Raw genomic sequence first — 22,824 nt, forward strand, 5'->3', positions numbered from 1 at the left:
TACAGAAATTGAGACACTGGAAGTAGTACGACACTATGCAAGTTTCTTAAGTTTCCTTTTCACATTGGACCTACCTCTCTATGTTTGCAGTATTGAGAGTGTTTGGGTCCAAGATGTGGACAATGGCTCACAGCCCAGGTTACATTTCCATTAATAAAGCACAAGCAAATTCTAGCGGAGTAGAAATGGATTTTGCCAAACCACTAATTGCTGTGTTTAAGCAGTTAATGCCTGCCCTTGTGTGACTGACAGATTACTTCCATACCATACATTAGGAACTTTTTCTGTCAGGGGAGTATAGAAAAGTAAAAAATGGATTTTCTTTGTCTTTCAGTTTAGTCTGCTTTCTATCACCAAATGAAAATATTTCATGCTACAAACCCAGTCTCCTTAGAGAGTGATATTCAATATCCCTTGTTTCTGATGAGAGTTTTAAACATGGAGCCATTTATTATCCGTGTTTTGCAGTATTTTAATCTATGCAATGTCTTAAGATGATCCTTCTCTCTTATGGAATAGGCTATAATTTGCTTTTCAAAAAAGGACTTAAGCCTACTGAGAGTCTCAACTTCAGTAGGCCCAGTAAATTAATGGGATTTCCAATAATTTATGTATTTTTTTATTTATTTGCAGTATTTATATCCTACCATTCTCCCCCCAAAGGGGACTCAATAAGTGTTGGGTCAGCCCAGCAACTTATTTAAATACTCCAAGCTAGGAAATGATATCTGCAGCACTTTCCCAGTAGTCAAGCATACAATCAGTGAAGCGTAAATTTGCAGTTACACTGAGAAATCAGCAACATCTATTCCTGAGCGGTTCTAATCTGGCATATTAATATGGCACATTAGCCATGCCTTGGCTCCATCATACTTAAACACCTACTACAGGCTGTGCAAGGGGTAGCCTTTGAAAAGTGTCCAGCACGTTCAGAGGGTATAATGGTACTGAAATCATATTATACCAATGTTTTAAAAAACCTGAACTGTTTGCTCAGTTGTATGGTCAGCTCTCTTCAGGGTGTTAGTTTCAAAGCCCTAAAAAGCTATCTCAGGGGTTCTGCAGGGAAGGTCATTTCTGCCAGAAGAAGCATAATATTTGGGTATAAAAGTAAGGGAGATATATTATGAAATTGTTTTCTTCAAGTATGTTTACCTTCTTTCGGCCTTCAAAAGGAAGATATCCTTTAGAGTTGTTTATCGTGGCACGTTTTAAAAAGTTTTCTTAGTGAAACATTTGTGAACCCACCTATGAGCATCTGGCAAAAAGTATTGTAGAAGCATTCTTAATAAACAATATATTTTATTATCAGTAGCTAGAATTAATACGGTTAAGGCAGGCATGTAGCCGGGGGGGGGGGGGGGGGGGGGGCTTGAGGGTCTTCAGCCCCCCCCCCCCAAATTCTCATGGTGGTTTGCGAAAAGGCCTTACTGGTGCATTATTTAAACTGTTATGTTTATTCATATCATGATCTGATCACCCTGCTCAATATATCCCATATGCATGGGGGTATTGGGGTAATGATACAAAAGGTTTGCTAGGCTAGACCCTCTTTCACTCAGACTCAGCCCCCCCCGAAACTCAGCCCCCCCCCAAACCCCCCCCTGAAATTTTTTTAACCCCCCCCCCCCCCCCCCCGAAATGAAATCCTGGCTATGGGCCTGGGTTAAGGGATGGAAACATGCTAAGAAAATAGATCTTTCATGGTGGAAGATGCTATGAAAACTGCCATTACATGAAAAATGAAGAGATTAATTTAAAGTTCTTAAAGGGGTAAGTGCAACAGACAAGTTTATTGAAATATGATAGATAGGTAAAGGTAAAGGTTTTCCCCTCACATTAAGTCCAGTCGTGTCCAACTCTGGGGGTTGGTGCTCATCTCCATTTTTAAGCCAAAAAGCCAGTATTGTTCGTAGACACCTCCAAGGTCATACGGCCAGCATTACTTCATGGAGTGCTGTTACCTTCCCACCAGAGCGGTATCTATTGATCTACTCATATTTACATGTTTTCAAACTGCTAGGTTGGCAGTAGCTGGGGCTAACAATGGGAGCTCACGCTGCTCCTCGGATTCGAACCTGCGACATTTCGGTCAACAAGTTCAGCAGCTAAGTGGTTTAACCCACTGCACCACCGGGGGCTCCTCAATATGATAGTATTAATTACTTTATGACAGACTTTTTTCATTACTGGATTTTTGATACATTATTTTTTTGAAAGTGAAAAATGTTTTAAAAAAAAAAAAAACTACCAGAAAACTGATTCTATCTTTGGGATGGTTTCTTTGTAATGTGTTCTGTGATATATGTATTATGTGTGTATGTATATATACATACACACATAGTACTTATTATATACTGTTTATGTAGTTGATTAAGCCATCCATTGGACCCTGTCAAGTGTTTGTCTTTGAACAGATTTTTGCTCCGCTGTTTTTGGGGCTCTCTCTGCCCCCTTCTCCCTCTATAAACACCCAGAGAGTTGCTTTTCAGTTGGCTCATTCCATTTTCTAAATCCCTCATCCTCTGCAACAATACCAAGACTTGGTTTCTGTTGTGTGTTTTGTTTCTCCCACTCCAGACTGGATTAGCTGCTCTTCAGCCTATTCTGTGTGGCAAGCAAGCTCCCTTCTCACGCAGTGAGGTTAAGACATGACTTGGCAACAAGGTACAGGATGTTAGCCAAAGGAGACACCCAAAACAAAGAAAGAAACGGAAAGAATTGAACAGAAAGGAAGAATTAAACAGAAAGACACGGGGAAGGCAGAAGAGGTAGCAAAGAGACCACATTGCCCTTTCTTCCCTTATTCACTTGTGAGTTTGCTCATGAGGCACATTGCTCTGGGTTGTAAATGCCAGTCTGCCTTCTCCCTTCTTGCCAGGAATAGAGGAAGCCAATGCAGTTCATGTTTCACTGCAACAAGCTCCAACAGGACCTTTTCCCTTCAGAATGAAGCAGTTCAACTTAACTGAACTTCAGCAACAGGAAGGAAGCATAGTTGCGCTGGCCTAGACTTCAGAGAAATCCCTCAAACAAAGCTTCCTTTACACTCCAGAAGTTATCTAGGAAAAACATTTTAATCTTCAGTAATATTGTTCTGCTTGAAAGAAACAAATCAATCATCTCAAACCAGCGTTCAATCCAAAATCCACAAGCAAAGGTGGGAAAGGCTCTATTAGAATGAAGGCTGTGTTTATACAAGCCCAGAACTAGAAAGGATTAATGCTTATGTTGGCTTTCCCCCCCAAACGATCTTCATAGGAAGCAGGCCAGGCACCAGTGCTTAGAATAGAGGGAGCTCCATAGGGTCCACCATTGGTGACACCTATTTGGGGATTTTCACACCCGGGCTTGGTGCTGGGTGTGAAAATTTTAATTCCTCACAATGCACCAATAAGGGAAAGTTGCATTTAGTGCTCCAGAATCTTTGGCAAAATAAAAAAGGATGCTCTTGGAGTGCAGCTTCTGCTTCTACTGTCAGATCTGGCCATTGTCATCCATTCCTTGGTTACATCTGTCATACTTCATTAATAAATTTGCAAAGGATCTGTTAATCACAAGGTTTTTGTGGGGGGGGGGGCACTTTCAGATATAAACTTAGCTAATGGAGCTGTGTCATCATAGCTCCATGTCATGATGCAGGATCTTGACCTAAGTTTACAAAGCATAGAGATCTCTTATGTGATAGTGACCTTCCTGAAATTCTACTATCTGTATTTATTCAAGTATAATGCACCATTGAATGTAAGGCGCACCTCAATTTTGAAGGTGTGCCTTACAAACAAATGATTTGCTGTCAAATGTAATGCAAGGTGGTGGTGGCCACCAATAGGCCGGTGTGAAGCTGCACCCCTCCACCTGGCCTTTCCATCTGCCTTTCTGTGGCCACAGCTCTCTCTCCCTCCTATCCCTAGTTGGTACTCCGATTCTATCGCACATTGAATGTAATCTGCACCTTAATTTCAGTGACGTAATTTAGCCAAACAAGGTGAGCGTTAGACTTGAGTAAATATAGTATATGCACCTGCATATCCAATCATGGCCCCCCTGGTGGCACAGTGGATTAAACTGCTGAGCTGCTGAACTTGCTGACCAAAAGTTTGGCGGTTTGAATCCGGGGAGCAGGGTGAGCTCCCACTGTTAGGCCCAGCTTTGAATCTAGCAGTTCGAAAACATGCAAATGTGAGTAGCTTAATAGGTACTTCTGTGGGAAAGTAACGGCGTTCCATGCAGTCATGCTGGCCACATGACCTTGGAGGTGTCTACAGACAACGCCGGCTCTTCAGCTTAGAAATGGAGATGAGCACCACCCCCCAGTCTGACACGACTGGACTTAATGTCAGGGGAAACCTTTACCTTTATCCAATCACATCATAATCGGACTATATTTGTGATGAAACATTCCTACCATATATTCTGCTCACAACTTCACTTTTGAAGCAGAAAGCCAGGAAAAGTAATGTGTGATGGCTGAAAAGAGGTATGAAGTAGAGTCTAAGTAGGTATAAGACTTAAAATGTCAGGAAGAAAAAAACAAAGTAGATCTAGCAATAGATTACCTTTAATGAATAGTTGGGTGATACAATCATCTATTTTAGAAAAAAGATCCAGAGGTCTAATGGCCATTAAACCAAACATAGGATTTAAAATCATACCAGGGTAACCATACAACTGTTCAACAGCATGTACAAATGTCATATTAATCAGACATATGTATTTTAAAGCTTTGGTGGGGGAAAAAAGTTAAAGAAAACTGCAATCAGCATTTTCTAAAATTAATGATCATGGGAAATATCCATTGAAGCCTGACATGCTCTAATCTATAATATGCATACACCTTTACAGAAGTACAATTGAAAAAAATATATTTCCCAAATGACAGATCTAATGTAGACCTGGGGATCAAAATGTTTTGCACTAGAGAGCTTTTCACAGGTGAAGGCTAAGTTCTGCAATATCAAAAGCACTTTTTATATTCTACAAAATACCTGAGGACAGTCTCCTTCCAATAATGTTCAACTTTGTTTATAGATTCTGCTTTATGGATTCTACGACAATAAAAATAGGAAAAGAAAGAACACTGAGTATATGAAAAATTGCTTGAGTTTACTGATTCCTTTTAGTAATCAGTAAACTGCCTGGCTCTCCAGTTCTCGTTAGACTTTTAATGCCATAATCCATCTCCATTAGAAATACTAGTTAAGGCTGACAGGGCTCCAGTGCAGCAACATCTGGAGGTTCACACAACTTCCACACAATCATAGATATGTGAAGACAACTTGGCACAACTCCCTCTCCATGACCGACAGAAAATACTGGAGGGACTGACCCACCTGGGTGGGAGTTGTACTTCACCCTGCATCCAGAGAGCACTCTGAACCCCACCGATTATGGATCAGGACCAAGTTTGGCACACCAAACCCCCATGACCAACAGAACATACTGGAGGGGTTTAGGGGAAATTTGTGGGTGACAGATTTCCAAGACAGCTCCAGTTTCCAGAGAGCACTGTGGTTCCTACCAATGACAGATCTGGACCAAACTTGGCACACAGCCTCCGTCCCCATGCCCAACAGAAAATACTGGAGGAGTTGGGGGGTTGACCCTGGATTTTGGAAGTTATAGTTCACCAACATCCATAGGCCACTCTGAATCCAACTGATGATGGATCTGGACCAAACTTGGCACACGCACCCAATATGGCCAACTTTGAATACTGGTGGGGTTTGGAAGAGATCGACCCACAATTTTGGAAGTTATAGTTCACTCACAATCAAAGAGCACTGTGAACCCAACTGATGATAGAACTGGACCAAATGTGATATGCATACCCATTATAGCCAACTTTGAAAACTGGCAGGGTTTGGGGGGATTGGGCCTTTAAGAGTTGTAGGTCACCTGCATGTTGAGAGCGCTGTGAAACAAACCAATGGTGGATCTGTACCAAATGGCATGTATTTTCAAAATGGCCAACTTTGAATACTAGTGGGGTTTGGATAAATTAACCCACAATTTTGGAAATTGCAGTTCACTCACAAGGAAAGAACACTGTGAACCCAACTGACAATGGCTCTTGACCAAACTTGACACATATATCTGACGTGACAAACTTTAAATACTGGCAGGGTTTACAAGAAAATGATCTTTGATACTGTGAGTTATAGTTCACTATATCCTTCTACGTTTTCTAATGGAAGCATTAATAAAAAACCAAAGCATTAATAAAAAACCAAAGTTAGTCTTAGAAAAAGACTTTTTCTAAAAGATAGCTTTACAAATTACCTAACCCAGGCATCACCAAGTACCTAAGCTAGTCTTTATATAAAGTATGATCCCCCGCTCCCCATACCCATATCAATACCTACAGTTTCATCTGCTGACGTTCAACAAAACATGTCCCCTCTAGGACTTTTCTAGATCCTCCAAGGCAACTTTATGGTCATTTCTGATAGAAGTTGTTCCTTTTTATTATCCCCAATTTCCTGTTTCTGTTCAGGAACGTATTCCTCTGTTGTCTTGTGTATTACCGTAACCCATTAACAGAGGGCTAACAAAAAAAGTTAGGCTGGTTAAACGTAAATCATTTTTCATTAATAAAATTAAGGCACTGAATAAAAATATTGCATTATTTCAATTTATGGGTTAATGTAAGAGAAGTTGACAATTCACACATCTCTTTAAACTCAGTCAAAATATGCTGAGTAGATGTAACACATAATGCATGCTCACTTATACTTAGCTTTCAGAATAAAATGGTGTAATCTTTCATTTATTTTTTGCATAAAAAGCCTGAGTTGAAATGTTAAAAATATCTGATTTCCAAGGCACTGAAAAGCATTGGTTATTCACAGTTACAATTCCAACATCTCCTTTTGACAGGACAAAGGGAGAAACTGCAATATCAGATGTTAAGGCACTAGATCTTTAACCTTCATAGCTGGTTAGGGAAGACCTAAGGTAGATTTAAGACTGATATATTTTACTGCCAATTATTTCTCTTCTACTGTTAATTTGCAAAGAGAACTGTAACTGGCTTTCTGTATTGTAGTACAAGGAATATTCCAGTTTTTATACCATAAATACTCATGTATAAGTTGGTTTCCTGTGTAAGTTGAGGGCAAATTTTGGGGCCAAAATTATAGATTTGATATGATTCATGGACAAGTTGAGGATCATTCCACAGAAAAGGCAGAGTGCTAACACTTCTTCAGGAGGCCAACTGGTCCAGCCGACATTGCAATTTTTGCACCCAGACCTTCAAATAGGCCAGAAGTGGCCTAAAGTGGAGAGTAGAGGTGAGCAATCTGGCCAAAAGGCATGCCGTTTCAGGGTCCATTTTCGGCTAACCCCTCATTCTGTACACCGATAAATTATTCGAATCAGGAGGGGTGTTGTTGTTTTGGCCCATTGACTACAATGAAAAACTTTAAAGGCTCAATATTCAGTCATTTTAAGGCCTATCTGCATGAAACCTACCTCAGTTTTAGACCCCATTTATAAGTGCAGGCCTGCCAAGTTTCAAAATATTTCACCAACCTACTGATTTTTTAGACTTATTTTAAGTTTTATATATAACATTTTTTTAAAAATAAGACAAACCGCGAGAGAAGGCTCTGGGAATTGTAGTTGTTGGTTGTGTCCATTCTCAACCAATCGTAGAATGGACACAACCAGACTTTTTATTGGCTGAGATACAGAGAGAGAGAACTTCAACTCCCATCATGCTCCAAGAGGAACTCAGAGACATTTCAATGCCTGCTCCATGTAAGTGCTGCTGGGAAAGCGAGTTGTTAGCAGGGCCCTCTCTGGAGGAGGAGCCTAGGAAACTTTCCAAAAAGAAAGGGAGAGACGCTGCTGCTGCTGCTGTTGGAGAGGGAGAAAAAGACATTGCAATAATCCCATTTTCTCCAGGAGCCTCACAGCAGACCCCTGCCTTGGGTATATTGCAGGCTTAACTCTATCCTTTCCTATAGCTGATAAAATCTGGCTCTCTTAATCCATTTTGCAAAGCTTTTCGATTCTCTCCTACCTATTGTTTTCGGAGATTATATGAAACAGACTTCAGAATATTACAAATTATTTTTGTTCAGACCGATTTGGGCCCAAGCCTAGCAGAGAGAGTATAGGGGGTCAGTGCTTCTAGTACTTACTGACTTGTGGATAGGTCAACCCAGATTTTTGAGTTGATGTTGTTACTAAAATAGGATAGGTTAATTTTACATACAATTTACCTGTATCAATGAAAAAGACACAGACCCCACTGGCTAGGAAGGATAAAAGCACATTGGTTGAGCATTTGAAGTGAACCATACATAATCTTAGCAATGGGTTATATTTTATCACTCTGTTGATTTAAAAAAGGTAAATCAGAAAAATTACACACAGAGACATTAATACTTCAACGAATGTGTTGCTGTGGTGTAACATTGAAGCAATTTTTAAAAACCCAGTTGTATTTCTGAAATTGTAATGCCTAGAAATATATCTTTTTAACTCTTTTTAACTCTATCATTTCAAAATTTAGCATTACAGTATTAAAGCTTGTTTTCTGGTGCCCTGGAGACTAGGATGCAGAACAATGGCTTCAAACTACAGGAAAGGAAATTCCACCTGAACATGAGGAAGAACTTCCTAACTGTTAGAGCTGTTCAGCAGTGGAACTCTCTGCCCCACAGTGTGGTGGAGGCTCCTTATTCCGCCTCCTAGTCTCCAGGGCAGCAGAAACAAGCTTGCTCCCTCCTCCCTATGACTTCCTCTCACATATTTATACATGGCCCTCATCATGTCTCCTCTCAGCCCTCTCTTCTGCAGGCTAAACATGCCCAGCTCTTTAAGCCGCTCCTCATAGGGCTTGTTCTCCAGACCCTTCTCTGGACACATTCCAAATACTACTTAAATTGTTAGCTGTGTCATAATGCTTTAATACTATAATGCTAAATTTTGAAATGATAGAGTTAAAAGATAGATAGCTTTGAAGCAGAGACTGGATGGCCATCTGTTGGGGGCGCTTTGAATATAATTTTCCTGCTTCTTGGCAGGGGGTTGGACTGGATGGCCCACAAGGTCTCTTGCAACTCTATGGTTCTATTATTCACCTTTTAAAAATCATTTTAGCATTCATTTGGGTAAGAACTCCTGGGTTCCCTCAACCATCATGGCCAATTTTCCAAGCCCTGAATAAGAACGGTTTCAAAAATGAATCTGGGTGATAAAACATGCTGAGCTGAACATCACTCGCCTTAAAACCCAACTTGAGAAGATGGCAACTTTAAAGATGGAAAAACAACGAAAGATTTCGGCACTTGTGAAGAGGAAAAGCTTTCTGAGGCTGAGAACAAAAAATGGAAAACTTTAGGGAACATATGAAAGATAACAATTAGAAGATATTATGTGAATCGTTCATAAAATGTGGATAAACTAAGCATGGCAATTCAACACTAAATTCAGTGGAAATACCCTCATCTTCAAAAAACCATTTTAGAAAATGACTCTGATGCCTCTAGCTCTTAAATATTAATAGAAATGCCACTCACAAACCAAACAGAGGTTTTAAAGAAAGAACAAGTTCTTCTACTTCGTATCATACTAAGTAACTGTGATAAATACATTATGCTTTAATACAATTCATTTAAATATAAAATGAGGAAAGTAGAACAAGATCCTTACACAAGTACTACAATGTCAAACTTGTGAGCTCACATATCGGACAAAGAATTCTCAGAGTCTTTTTCTGCCTGAAGTCTCTGGACTGCTTTATCTAACAAATCCAAGTTATCTCTCAGTTTGACGTGAAGTGTAAATGGCTTTGGTTTAGTAGTCAAGCCATAGGTGAAATCCATTTTAGAATCTTCCTTTGGATTGGCAGTGAAATTGCACTGGTGGACCAGGATGGCAATAAAGAGAAAGAGCTGGAGTTTGGATAACTCTTCCCCAATACACCTGCGCTTGCCCACCGAGAAGATCATGACGCTGCTGGTGAGGTCTTTATTAAGGGATCCATTCTCATACAGGAATCTGGCTGGGTTGAAATCCTCCGGCGACGGCCATTTCTCTGGATCGTGATTTACGGACCACTGATTGACGAAGACCACTGTGTCTTTAGGGATGTGGTAACCCATCAAGGTGGTGTCCACTGTGGTGAAGTGAGGAATGGTAACGGGCACAAAGCTGCTGAAACGCATGGTTTCGTAAAGGAAAGCCATCACATAAGGCAAATGGGGCTGGTCCTCGGCACAAGGCAAGCGGTCTCGGCCAACTACTTTATCTATTTCTTCTTGCAGTTTAGTCTGCACTTCTGGATACCTGGGGAGAAACAGCAAGAGAACCACAGCTGATTTTTGGGAACAGACAACATCTGAGACCATTCTAACAACCACCATGTCAGATTACGCAGAGAAGTCATTGAAATCCATAAGCATGTGGACAATTTCAACAAAAAGGAGGAAACCACAAAATCTGGCTAGCAGTAGAGTCTTGCTTATCCAACATAGACAGGCCAGTATAACACTGAATAAGCGAGAATGTTGGATAATAAGTAGGGATTAAGCAAAAAACCCATTAAATGCTAAATTACATTATGATTTTACAAATTAGGCACCAAAACATAATGTTTTACAACAAATTGACAGAAAAAGCAGTTCGATACACAGTGACATTATGTAGTAATTACTGTATTTACTAATTTAGCACCAAAACATCGCAATGTATTGAAACAGCTGTGGATCAGGGAGGGAGGCAGACAGTGTTGGATAATACAGAACGTCGGATGAACGAAGGTTGGATAAGCAAGACTCTACTATATTTAAAAATTCTAAAATCAAGACAGTAAATAAAGAGCAACACTCAAAAAGCAGGGGAAATCCAGACATGAATCAATCAGGGCCAGCTAACACCTCCCAACAAAGGATTCTGCTAAGCAACCATCAGCCAGGCTTTGAAGCTACAAGGTTATTAAATGCTAACCAAGGTGACCATTTGCAACATTCACACTTGCCTCAAGCAGATAAGAGTTTTTTCTCCCACCTTGGACATTCCACAGGTATATAAACCCTACTTGTCTAGTTTCCAACAGACCTCACAACCTCTGAGGATGCCTGCCATAGATGTGGGCGAATGTCAGGAGAGAATGCTTCTGGAACATGGCCATACAGCCTGGAAAACTCAGAGCAACCCAGTGATTCCAGCCATAAAAGCCTTCAACAACACAAAGCAGTTTTGCCGGTATTCACAGATTCACTCAAAAGGCCACTCACCGAAACACACTGAGTGAAAGCATCTGGGGTGTTAGGCTCCAGTTAGGCAGAAATGGTAGGAGATGCTCTTTTACCCCAAGCTGTTTAGGGCTTAAGAAGTTAATTGTAGCACTTTCGCTAGGAATTAAGATGCACTATTTGCCAATATAGATGATATACTTGCTTAATACAGTCGTATCAGCCAATGTTATTATGTTACTGCTATAATGTGATCATATTACTCCTCTATTCAAAATCCTTCCATGAACAGAAGTAATCTTTTCATTTCTGGAGGGCAAAAATCTAAATCCACCCCATTATCCTGTTGTCTTTTCCCTAGCTTTTCTCTAACGAAACATCTTACCAGCACAGAGAGTAAATTACATTTTGTTTTCTTAAACAACTTTTCAATTTGGCAAGCTTCCCAGAATGTCAGTATTAGTTATTCACAAGCAATCGTGTTACTCTTGTCCGGCTGCCCTTTTGCATTTTACGTCTGTCGTTTTTTAAAGTGGGCAATATTTAGATTACCTATGATTTTGTTCTCTCTCGAAATTAGATTCTGCACCACATCTCTTTTTCCACCCCCCCAAAAAATCAAGTGGTATTTCTTTGTTCCTGTTTTAACAAAGACACTTTATTTTGTGGTCTGGGATGAAATTTTTGGTAAGAACCAATGTTTCACCCTAGACCACAAGACAGCAGTAATCCAAAACCAAGGAAAGATAAAATCACTTTCTTCTGGGCTAGATGCTTATAAAATATCCAGTTTGTGGCTATGTTTTTTTACCCCAAACAATGTTATCGACCCCTCATGGCGCAGTGGGTTAAAGTGCGGAGCTGCTGGACTTGCTGACCAAAAAGTTGGCGGTTTGAATCTGCGGAGAGGGTTAGTGCTGAGCTCCCGCTGTTAGCCCCAGCTTCTGCTAATCTAGCAGTTCGAAAACATGCAAACGTGAGCAGATAAATAGTTACCACTTCTGCGGGAAAATAACGGCACTCCATGCAGTCATACCGGCTACATGACCTTGAAGGTGTCTATGGACAACGCCGGCCCATAGAGGAAGGCAGTGTACCACTGCCTTCCTCTATGAGACTCTCTGATTGCCGCACATCATCTAGAGCAGGAATTGGAACCCTTGAGCTTTAGTCCAAAACTTAGCCCTTTTATGCCATATTGGCTCCCTTGACAATGACAAAGATATATATATCAGAAGGCTTTCACGGCCAGAATCACTGGGGTGTTGTGTGGTTTTATGGCTGTGTCCTAGCAACATTTTCTCCTGACATTTTGCCTGCATCTATGGTCGGCATCTTGGAAGATTCTCTGAAGCTGCCAGCCACTGGTGCAGGCGAAAGGTCAGGAGAAAATGTTTCTAGAGCGGGCAAATTTGGGCATGTCAAACAGAGATTAGAGAGAGAGAAAGAGAGCTGAGCATTGTCAAAAGGCTTTCACGGCAAGAATCACTGAGGTGTTGTGTGGTTTTATGGCCATGTCCTAGAAGCATTTTCTCCAGACATTTCACTAACATCTTGAAAGATTATTTGAAGGTGCCAGCCATGAGTGCAGGCGAAACATTAGGAGAAAATGCTGCTAGAACACGGCCATATTTGGGTGTGTAGAACAGAGATTCCACCTAAACATTAGGATGGGGGTGAGTTGTATAGGCCTTGGGCTGTCTTCCAACTCTAGGATTCTATGACAGGAATGGGCAAACTTGTGCCCTGCAGGTGTTTTGGACTCCAACTCCCACTATTCCTAATCGCCTCAGGCCCTGGAGGGTCCAAGTTGGCCCATGCTATCTCGACATACTAATTTACATATGGTTTTTGATTGGCCAGACTCAACATTCTAACATTCTAAAACAGCTGAAGGGGGAAAGGAAGGCACCTGGGGCTGTTAGGAATGACCAGAGTTGTAGTCCACAACACCTGGAGGGTCAAAGTTGGCCCCTGGCTGTGCTATCTCGACCTACTAATTTGCATATGGTGTCTGATTGGCCAGCCTCAACATTCTGACATTCTTAAGCAGCTGAGGGGGGAAAAGAAAGGGCTTGAGGCTGTTAGGACTAGTGGGAGGTGGAGTCCACAACACCTGGAGGGGCCAAGTTAGCCCATGCATGGGCTATCTATACCTACAAATTTGCATATGGTTTTTGATTGGCCAGCTCCAACATTCTGACATTCTTAAGCGGCTGAGTGGGGGAAAGAAAGGGTCTGAGGCTGTTAGGAATGGTGGGAGGTGGAATCCACAACACCTGGAGGGCCCGTGTTTGCCCAGGCCTGGCCTAGAGGAGGGCGCGGAGAGCGGGGCCGCACCTGACGAGGCAGAGGAGGAGCCACTGGAGGGCGGTGGAGAGGGTGTCCTGGCTGGCGCCGAAGATGTCGGTGACGGTGGCGGGCACGTGCTCGAGCGGCATCCCCGGCTGGTCCTGCTGGAGGCGGATGCAGGCGTCCATGAGGTCGCGGGCGCGGTCCCCGGGCCGGAGTCGCCCGCGGAGCCGTCGAAGGAGGAACTTTCCCCGCACGAAGCCGTAGAAGTCCCGGTTGAGGGCTCGGAAGGCGCGGAAGGCGGATCGGACGGGGTTGGGGAAGCGGCGCAGCCAAGGCAGGGCGTCGACCAGGCTGCCGGCCCCGACGGCGCGCCCGAACTGCTCGTTGCGGCCCACCAGGCGGCGGAACTCGTCGTCGTCGTGCCCGTAGCGGCGGCCGAAGCAGAGCGCGCTCATGAGGCTGGCCACGGCCAGGACCAGGCTGGGCGCGGGGTCGAGGAAGGCGCCGCCGGAGCCGCGACGCGCCAGCAGGGCCACCAGCGCCGCCGCCTCCGCCACCAGCGCCGCCTCCGCCCGCGCCGTCTGGGCCCGCACGGCCGCTCGCGCCACCCGCCTCTGCGCGCGCCACGCCGACGACAACGAGGACGCCCCGAAGGCCAAGCTGCGCCCGCCCGACACCAGCGCGAAGGACGGGAAGGGCGGCCGGCCCGCGAAGGCCTCCCCCTGCCGCACCAGCGCCTGCCGGATGGCGCGCTCCCCGCTCAGCACCACCACGGGCCAGCAGCCCAGCCGCAGGCGGAACACCGGCCCGTAGACGCCCGCCAGGCGCCCCAGCGCTAAGTGAGGCGCGCGGCCCAGCTGAGCCGCGTTGCCCACCAGCGGCCACGGGAACGGGCCCGGCGGGAGGAGGAGCCCTCGGCGCCCTTGCCCTCCGCGGCGCGCCCGGTGCAGAGCGGCCAGCAGCAGGAGCAGCAGCAGCAGGAGCGGCCCTCGCAGACGGGCCTCGCCGCTCCCCGCCGCTTCCTCCAGGCTCCGCGGGCGGACGCTGCAAGGAAGAAAAGCAAGAGTTAAGGCAGTGACTCCCAGAAGCCCGGCCCTCACAATGCAAGGAGGCCTCGGGCACACCTCGGCGGCGCTCCCTTCGCGTTTGAATTTGGCGCCTCCGCAGAGGCCTCCCCGTGCACGTGCCTTTGTTTTGGTGCGCCCGGGAGGGAGGCCCCGCCCACCCCGAAAGAGGCGGGGCTGCAGCTGCACAGTTTAAAAGCACCGCCTCGGCTCCCTGTGTCTCAGGCGTTGGTTGCCACGGCAACGTTTAAGACACCTGTGAGCCTCGTTGCTGACTCCCAACAGGGTGAGAAGATCCCTTCGCCCAAATTGCATAGGATCAGCATGGGGATTTAGGATATCTCTCCCCCCACCCCACCCCGGATTTTGGAAGGCATGTTTTATTTATTTATTTATTTATTACTGTATTGCTTACTGTATTTATATATTTATATACCATTTTTCTCACCCCTGGAGGGGACTCAAAGCGGTTTACCACAAACAATGGCAAAATTCAGTGCCTCACATGCCTATAAAACACAAATCTTAAATCTAAACATTACATATAACTAAGCCGGGTTGCAGCTAAATGTCAAAAAAACCAAGATTATGGCAACAAGAATGATAGACAACTGGAAAATAGAGGGAGAAACCTTGGAGGCCGTGACAGACTTTGTATTTCTAGGTGCAAAGATTACTGCAGATGCAGACTGTAGCCAGGAAATCAGAAGACGCTTACTTCTTGGGAGGAGAGCAATGTCCAGTCTCGATAAAATAGTGAAGAGTAGAGACATCAGACTGGCAACAAAGATCCGCCTAGTCAAAGCCATGGTATTCCCTGTAGTAACCTACGGATGTGAGAGCTGGACCTTAGGGAAGGCTGAGCGAAGGAAGATCGATGCTTTTGAGCTGTGGTGTTGGAGGAAAGTGCTGAGAGTGCCTTGGACTGCGAGAAGATCCAACCAGTCCATCCTCCAGGAAATAAAGCCCGACTGCTCACTGGAGGGAAAGATACTAGAGACAAAGTTGAAGTACTTTGGCCACATCATGAGGAGACAGGAAAGCCTAGAGAAGACAATTATGCTGGGGAAAGTGGAAGGCAAAAGGAAGAGGGGCCGACCAAGGGCAAGATGGATGGATGGCATCCTTGAAGTGACTGGACTGACCTTGAGGGAGCTGAGGGTGGTAACGGCCGACAGGGAGCTCTGGCGTGGGCTGGTCCATGAGGTCACGAAGAGTCGGAGACGACTGAACGAATGAACAACAACAATGCATAAATTCAATAAGACAATTAACCCTAAGATAAAATGACATTTGAACATGAAAAAATAAAAAAATAAAATAAAACCACCTATTAAAAATGTTAAAATCACATCATCCAAACCCGTAGACTGGGCCTTTCCAGATGTCAATTGCACATTGTTTGTTTGTTTATTTATGACATTTATATGCCGCCCTTCTCACCCCAAAGGGGACTCAGAATGGCTTACAAGATATATAAGCCCTAGCTTCTGCCAACCTAGCAGTTCAAAAACATGCAAATAGGTACTGCTCCGGCGGGAAGGTAATGGTGCTCCATGCAGTCATGCCAGCCGCATGACTTTGGAGGTGTCTATGAACAATGCCGGCTCTTCGGCTTAGAAAAGGAGATGAGCACCACACCCCAGAGTCAGACATGACTGGACTTAATGTCAGGGCCAACCTTTACCTTTACCTATATATATATATAAAAACACACACACACATACATACAATGTCTTATTAGCATAGTACAATATCAATATTATATATTACTGTATTGTACTATACCATTATATTGTAATATTATTAGTAATATTACATGTAATATAAAATATATAATTATATATTATTAGTATTATATTGTATTACATTATAATATTATAAATATTATATGTATATACAATATATTACATTACATTACATTATATATTATATTATATTATATTATATTATTATATTATATTATTAGCATAGCACAGGAGACAAGGTGGAACTGTCTCCTGGCCCCCTCTCTCTTCGCACATATTGCATATTAACTTCTTGTACTGTGCTAACTTTACTAGTCAAAAGCTTGGTCCCATATACCATGTATTTGTTCTCTTTCTAAAGGTCAGGAGGGAGGGCGCCAAACTAATCTCATATACTGACATAATGACAGACCTTGGACATGGGAATCCCTTATATTTCTGTTATACCTAAAGATTTCTGCGTAAAACAAAGCTTGTGCACACTGAGCCACCACAAAGCAAAAGCGTCATCATCTCAGCTACCCATAAAAGTGTTGTTGTTGTGTTTTGGGAGTATTTTGGATTTGAAAACCATATTAGAGATGCTCAATCGGTAATGCAGGCATAGGCTGAGAAACTTGAGCCCTGCAGGTGTTTTGGACTTCAACTCCCATAATTCCTAACAGCCTCAGGAATCCAAACACCGGAAGGGCTGAAGTTTGCCCGTGCCTGCTTTAGAGGCATCAATGGAAGACAGTCTTGAAACGGATTTATTTCCATGTGTTTTAAGCCATGGAACATAAGATTATAGTTTTGAGACTGGTTACATAGAATCAGTCAGCTCCATTGAGTTAAAAATGTCATCCAGTGCACACTGATTTGAGAGTAAGTCCAAATGAAATCACAGCACTTTATATCCAGCTACATGTGAATTGCAAATTATCATGTTTTTCTTAATTATTTTAATTGGATGAGGAGCTACCCTTGGATCAAATGTAATTAAATAAATACTGTAAGGCAAGTAGACAGGTAAGCAGGCAGCACCCAAGTTTTAAATGATTCTGTCCAAGAACCATGAAACAAATGTGGAATGCAGAATTGCACTTTTCCCTTAGTCAATCCATGGATCCAGCTTTCTAGAAAAAAATATTTTTTCCCCCACCATTACTTTAATGATTATCTTGCTGGAAGGTACAGCCAGCAACAAAGGTTGCTACGATTGGATTTTGGCTCAAGTCTCCACCTTTTGTGTGGCCTTGGACCAGTTACAGTCTGTCAATCAAACTAACCTATTAGTTATGAGCACAAACAAAATAAAGACTGTAAAACAGAGAGAGGACAATGGGGTTGGGATGAATGATGAGGATTAGGATTAGGATTAATAATTTGCAATTATTGCCAAAATGTGCAAAGATGGATACCAGTGGGGCAACTAATGCTGTCTGTTGCAGCAAAAACAACCAAGGTATCCTCCAAACAAAACTGTCAAAGACTGCATCCCACTTCATCAGATGTATGGAGGATTACCTCTGTTAACACAGTTAACCCACCTAGGTACAATAGCTGTGTGGAAGACAAGGATATCTCCTGTACAAGCCTATGCATGTCAGTGGGTTCACGTTTACTGTCAAATGTGTATTGAAGCAGAGCCTGAATAGGAAATGATTGGAAGTGAGACTGGTGGATATCATGTAGAATCCAAAATTGAAAATATGGTTCTTTCATAAGGCTATAGTTCAGATTCATTAGGGTAACTCGGAGCAGTAGAAACAATTACAGCTATATTTCTAAATTTGGGTTATCTTTTTCACTTAATGGAACACTTCACTTTCCAGCATATAAGAACAGGGTAATGTCTCTAAAATGAACTGTCATCTTGGACTTCAGTTTACCCTAAATGCATAACAAAGTCCAGCACTCATTCTGAAAACTACAATTCAGTTCAATTTAGGAGTTCTAAATTCTTAATTACATGGTAGATAGAGGTTGGCTTGGATGGCCCTTGTGGTCTCTTCATTAAACATATATTTAGTTCAATACATCAATATGAATTTAAAGCTAGGTAGTTATAGAAACACAAATAAAAACAAAGCCATTGCTATACAGTAAAGCATAAGACTGTTAGATTCACAGTAAAAAGAATTTTCTTATTCTTCTCTTGAAAGATGACATGATTATCTTCTAACTTTATAGTTTTATAATTCACAGATTGCTCAAATACAGCAAATCTGTCGAAGGCTTTCGTGGCCAGAATCACTGGATTGATGTGAGTTTTCCGGGCTGAATGACCATGTTCCAGAAGCATTCTCTCCTGACATTTTGTCCATATACCTACCATAGATGTGGGCAAAATGTCAGGAGATAATGCTTCTGGAATATGGCCATACAACCCAGAAAACTCATAGCAACCCAGAGTAAAAGCTCACAGAATATTTTTGAATATAAAGTTCAGTGTAGTGTTCATAGAAATAAAAAAAACTATGACTAGCATTTTTTACACATCTAGCCTTTCCTGAAACAAAAATAGTAATGGACAAAGGTTCTGAATTGGTTGCCTGTCATATGATTATTTAAGAAAGAAGAAATGCGCCAGGAAAAGATAGGGTTAAATAAACAGACTATCATCAGATAACACATAAAAATGCAAAATAGATGAAAATTAATTGGCTAACTAAGTTTTAAAGACTCACTTTTAAAATGTCAGCACTATTAAGATGTGAAAAGCCTTACTGAACACAGTAACAAAGCAGATCTAAATGCTTTAAATGAAGCTTTCATTTGCTACTATGAAATATTGAATATCACACTCCTCTTTATTAAAACTTAGTGTGTCACTCCCGCATCTAATTAAAACTGCTTTTTTCTTTATAATTTTTAAAAAATGAATTATAAAGTAAGTATTACAAACTCAGTAAAATAAGTTGTCTATCTATTGGTTGGAGCCAGACAAATGTTCTTGCAACTTCTAATTTCAGTTCCATAGATTTCTGCTCTGAGCATAACTTTATGCAATATACTTCCCTGATGATGCCAAAAAATCATTATCTCTGCTTCTGGAAAGCCTTGGGCACCTACAGCCTAAATTAGAACATTTAGAAACTTACTGGTTTTACTCAAATTACTGCTTACTTATTGTTTACATCTATATTCCCTCCTTCTTCCCAATAGTTCGTATTGGTATACATTTATCTTAACTGAGATTTTCCCCCTCCTCAATTCATTCTCCCAGAAAATCTTATGAGGAAAAAAAGGAAGACTGCTTCCAAATCAACCTTAGTAATGTTATGGCTGAGAAAGGTTCAGAATACAGAACTTACGAGTCCTGGTCCAACATTTAAATGTCATTGGAGGGGGAGACAGAACTCTTTGTCTGTGAGTCGGATTCCCACATTTCTTTGAATACCTGAAGACGTTTGACTGAAGTATGTTATGACAGTGCTACTGAAACACAACAAGGAGGCAGAATTCTTGCCTGAGAGTCTGATACCCATTTTGTAGCTGTACTAAAGGCTCAGTGACAACATGTAGCTATGCCAATGAGCCTCAAAGATGCCACCACAGATCTCAGCTGGATCTACACTGCCAAACGATGCAGTTTGATGTATTGTCAAAGCATTCATGGCTGGAATTGCTGGGTTGCTATGAGTTTTCCGGTCTGTATAGCCATGTCCCAGAAGCATTCTCTCCTGATGTTTTGCCTGCGACTACGTTTCGCCTCAACCTCTGAGGATGCCTGCCGTAGATACAGGTGGAATGTCAGGAGAGAATGCTTCTGGAACATGGACATACAGCCCTTGAAAACTCATAGCAACCCACCAGTTTGAGCTGCATTATATGATCATTGTGGACCCATATGATGCAGTTGAGTGCAATTCAAGTGGCACTGTTTGAGTCTCTAAGTGTATAATGCCGTTCAAACTGCATGATTTGGCTGTGTAGATCCAACCCTCAAGGCTTTGAGAGAACAAGGGCATCTTCCATTAATGCTGTCCTGTGTTGTAGGTTCTGCCTTCTTGGGTTGCATCTTCACCAGAGGTCCACAAACTTTTTAAACAGACAGCCAGGTCACAGTCCCCCAAACCACTGGAGGGCCGGATTATAATTTGAAAAAAAAAAGAATGAATTCCTATGCACACTGCACATATCTCATTTGTAATGCAAGAAACACTTACAAACAGTACAATAATTAAAATGAAGAACAACTTTAACAAATATAAACCTATTAGTATTTCAATGGGAAGTGTGGGTGATGAGGTAGGATTGTCGTTGTTGTTGTTGTGTGCTTTTAAGTAATTTCAGACTTAGGTTAACCCTGAGCGAGGGCCGAGTAAATGATCTTGGAGGGCTGTATCCAGCCCCCGGGCCTTAGTTTGAGGACCCCTGATCTACACTGTAGGATGAATGTAGTTTGACACCACTTTAACTGCCATGGCGGAGCCCCCAGTGGCACAATGGGTTAAACCCTTGTGCCGGCAGGACTGAAGATTGACAGGTCCCAGGTTCGAATCCGGGGAGAGTGTGGATGAGCTCCCTCTGTCAGCTTCAGCTCCCCATGTGCGGACATGGGAGAAGCCTCCCACAAGGATGGTAAAACATCAAAACATCTGGGCGTTCCCTGGGCAACGTCCTTCCAGACGGCCAATTCTTTCACACACACCAGAAGCGACTTGCAGTGTCTCAAGTTGCTCCTGATACGGAAAAAAAAATCGGCCATGGCTCAATGCTATGGGATCCTGCGATTCTAAATTTTTGTGAGGCACTACCTCTCTTTGCCACAGACGGCTAAAACCATGTGCGACTCTCAGATCCCTCTAGCATCGAGCCATGGTAGTGGAAGTGGTATCGAAGTGCATCAGGGCTTCAGCGTGGATGTTCCCAGAGGCAGCGCAGACTGACCTGATGTTCACCAAAGCGGCTTCGTCCATCTCTCCTTGGCTCATGGTGCGCCCGGGAGGAAGGGTGGGTGGGTCCTCAGTGGGTGGCTGCTCTCCTCCTGCTCTCCTTTTCACTTTCGAGGGAAGCCGAGCTCCTTTGGAAGAAAGCTCCGAGGCAGGGAGAGAGAGCCCTCCTCTTTCTCTCTCTGGCTCCTTCTCTCTCTGGCTCTCTCTCTCTGTGTGTATTTATCCAGCCCCAGGGCCGTTGCCAAAGTTTCCCATCCTCTGGAGTGTCACCTCCCCGTTGCGTGCCGAGCCTGCCTTGCGTGATCTCCTGATGGAAACCCTCTGGCCATCCCCTTCCCACCCACCCACCCCCACGCTTCCCCTTCCCCGCAGGAGAGGAGAGGAGAAGAGCCCCACCGCGGGCGCGCACGCGAGGGGACCGCCAGCCCCGGGAGGGAAAGGGAAGGGGGGGGGGGGGAAGGAAAGAAAGAAAGAAAGAAAGACGCGCGGGAGAGGGGACCAACCTCACCCTGTCCCCCGTCCCCCCACCCAAAAGATGGGACTTGGGTTTTTTCTCCCACCTGCAAGAAGGCCAGAGAGCTCTCTTCTAACAATAATTTAAAGAGGAGTATGAAAGTTACCTATGGGGTTTTGTGGTTTTTTTCCCCCTGCCACCTATAAGAATGGTAGACAGGTCTCTAACAAAGAAAGGGGGCAATCGGATTTGGGATCCCCCAATCGGATTTGGGTTTCATCTCTCATTCTATTAAAAATGTTTGAAAGGTCTCTTACAAACCCCCCTCCCAAAAAAGTGTGTGTGGGGGGGGGGGGTGTATTGGGAGTTACCTCACACCCCCTGCAGATATAATTTTGGTATCTTCACCCACCTATCAGAATTTATTTATTTATATATTTTCAGTATTTATATCCCGCTTTTCTCACCCTTGGGGTGGGGGGGGGGGGGTGGGTCTCAAAGCAGTTTACAAAAAGAATGGCGAAATTCAGTGCCTTACATCCATAAACCAAATCATAAAGCAACAACATATAACTAAGTATACATTCAATGAATACAATTTACCATGTGATAAGAGGACGTTTAAACATGAAATATAAAAAATAAACACCTAATAAAAACATTAAAGTCATATGATCCAAACTCGTAGTCTGGGCCATTCCAAAATGTCTATTGCACATATTCCATATTTACTGTTTGTATTGTGTTACTTAATTAGTCAAAAGCTTTTTTTCCATGTCTTTCTTCTGTTTCTAAAGGCCAGGAAAGGGGGGGGGGGTGCTGCTGATCTAAATTTACTTGGGAGAGAGTTCCAGAGTTGAGGAGCTACAACTGAGAAGGCCCTGTCTCTGTCCCCACCAACCACACTTGCAAAGCAGGTGGGATCGAGAGCAGGGCCACCCCAGAAGAGCTTAACCTCCATGATGGTTCATAAAGGGCAGAGATGTCTCTTCTAACAACAATTTAAAGGGGGGGGGGTATGAAAGTTACATATGACATTTTGGTTTTTTCCCCCTGCCACCTATAAGAATGTTAGACAAGACCTGTCTAACATTCTTATAGGTGGCAGGGGAAAAAACCCAAAAAGGAGGTGAGGGTGCAAATTACTGACACACACACACCCCAGATCAGATT

At 43.2% G+C, this 22,824-nt stretch overlaps 1 protein-coding gene across 1 annotated transcript; it reads right to left on the bottom strand.

The window, feature by feature from the left end:
* Nucleotides 1-4,539: 4,539 nt before the first annotated feature.
* On the bottom strand, nt 4,540-21,515 carry CYP1B1 (cytochrome P450 family 1 subfamily B member 1). The gene is made up of 3 exons (XM_060753987.2): nt 21,193-21,515; nt 13,551-14,549; nt 4,540-10,302 (listed from the first exon to the last, which is right to left on the bottom strand). Exons 1-3 carry the CDS (start codon nt 21,234-21,236, stop codon nt 9,696-9,698), a joined length of 1,650 nt encoding a protein of 549 aa, XP_060609970.2. The 5' UTR covers nt 21,237-21,515; the 3' UTR covers nt 4,540-9,695.
* Between the last annotated feature and the right edge of the window lie 1,309 nt (nt 21,516-22,824).

The sequence above is a fragment of the Anolis sagrei genome, chromosome 1 (genome assembly GCF_037176765.1).
Source record: "Anolis sagrei isolate rAnoSag1 chromosome 1, rAnoSag1.mat, whole genome shotgun sequence".
In the NCBI taxonomy this organism is placed as follows: Eukaryota; Metazoa; Chordata; class Lepidosauria; order Squamata; family Dactyloidae; genus Anolis; species Anolis sagrei.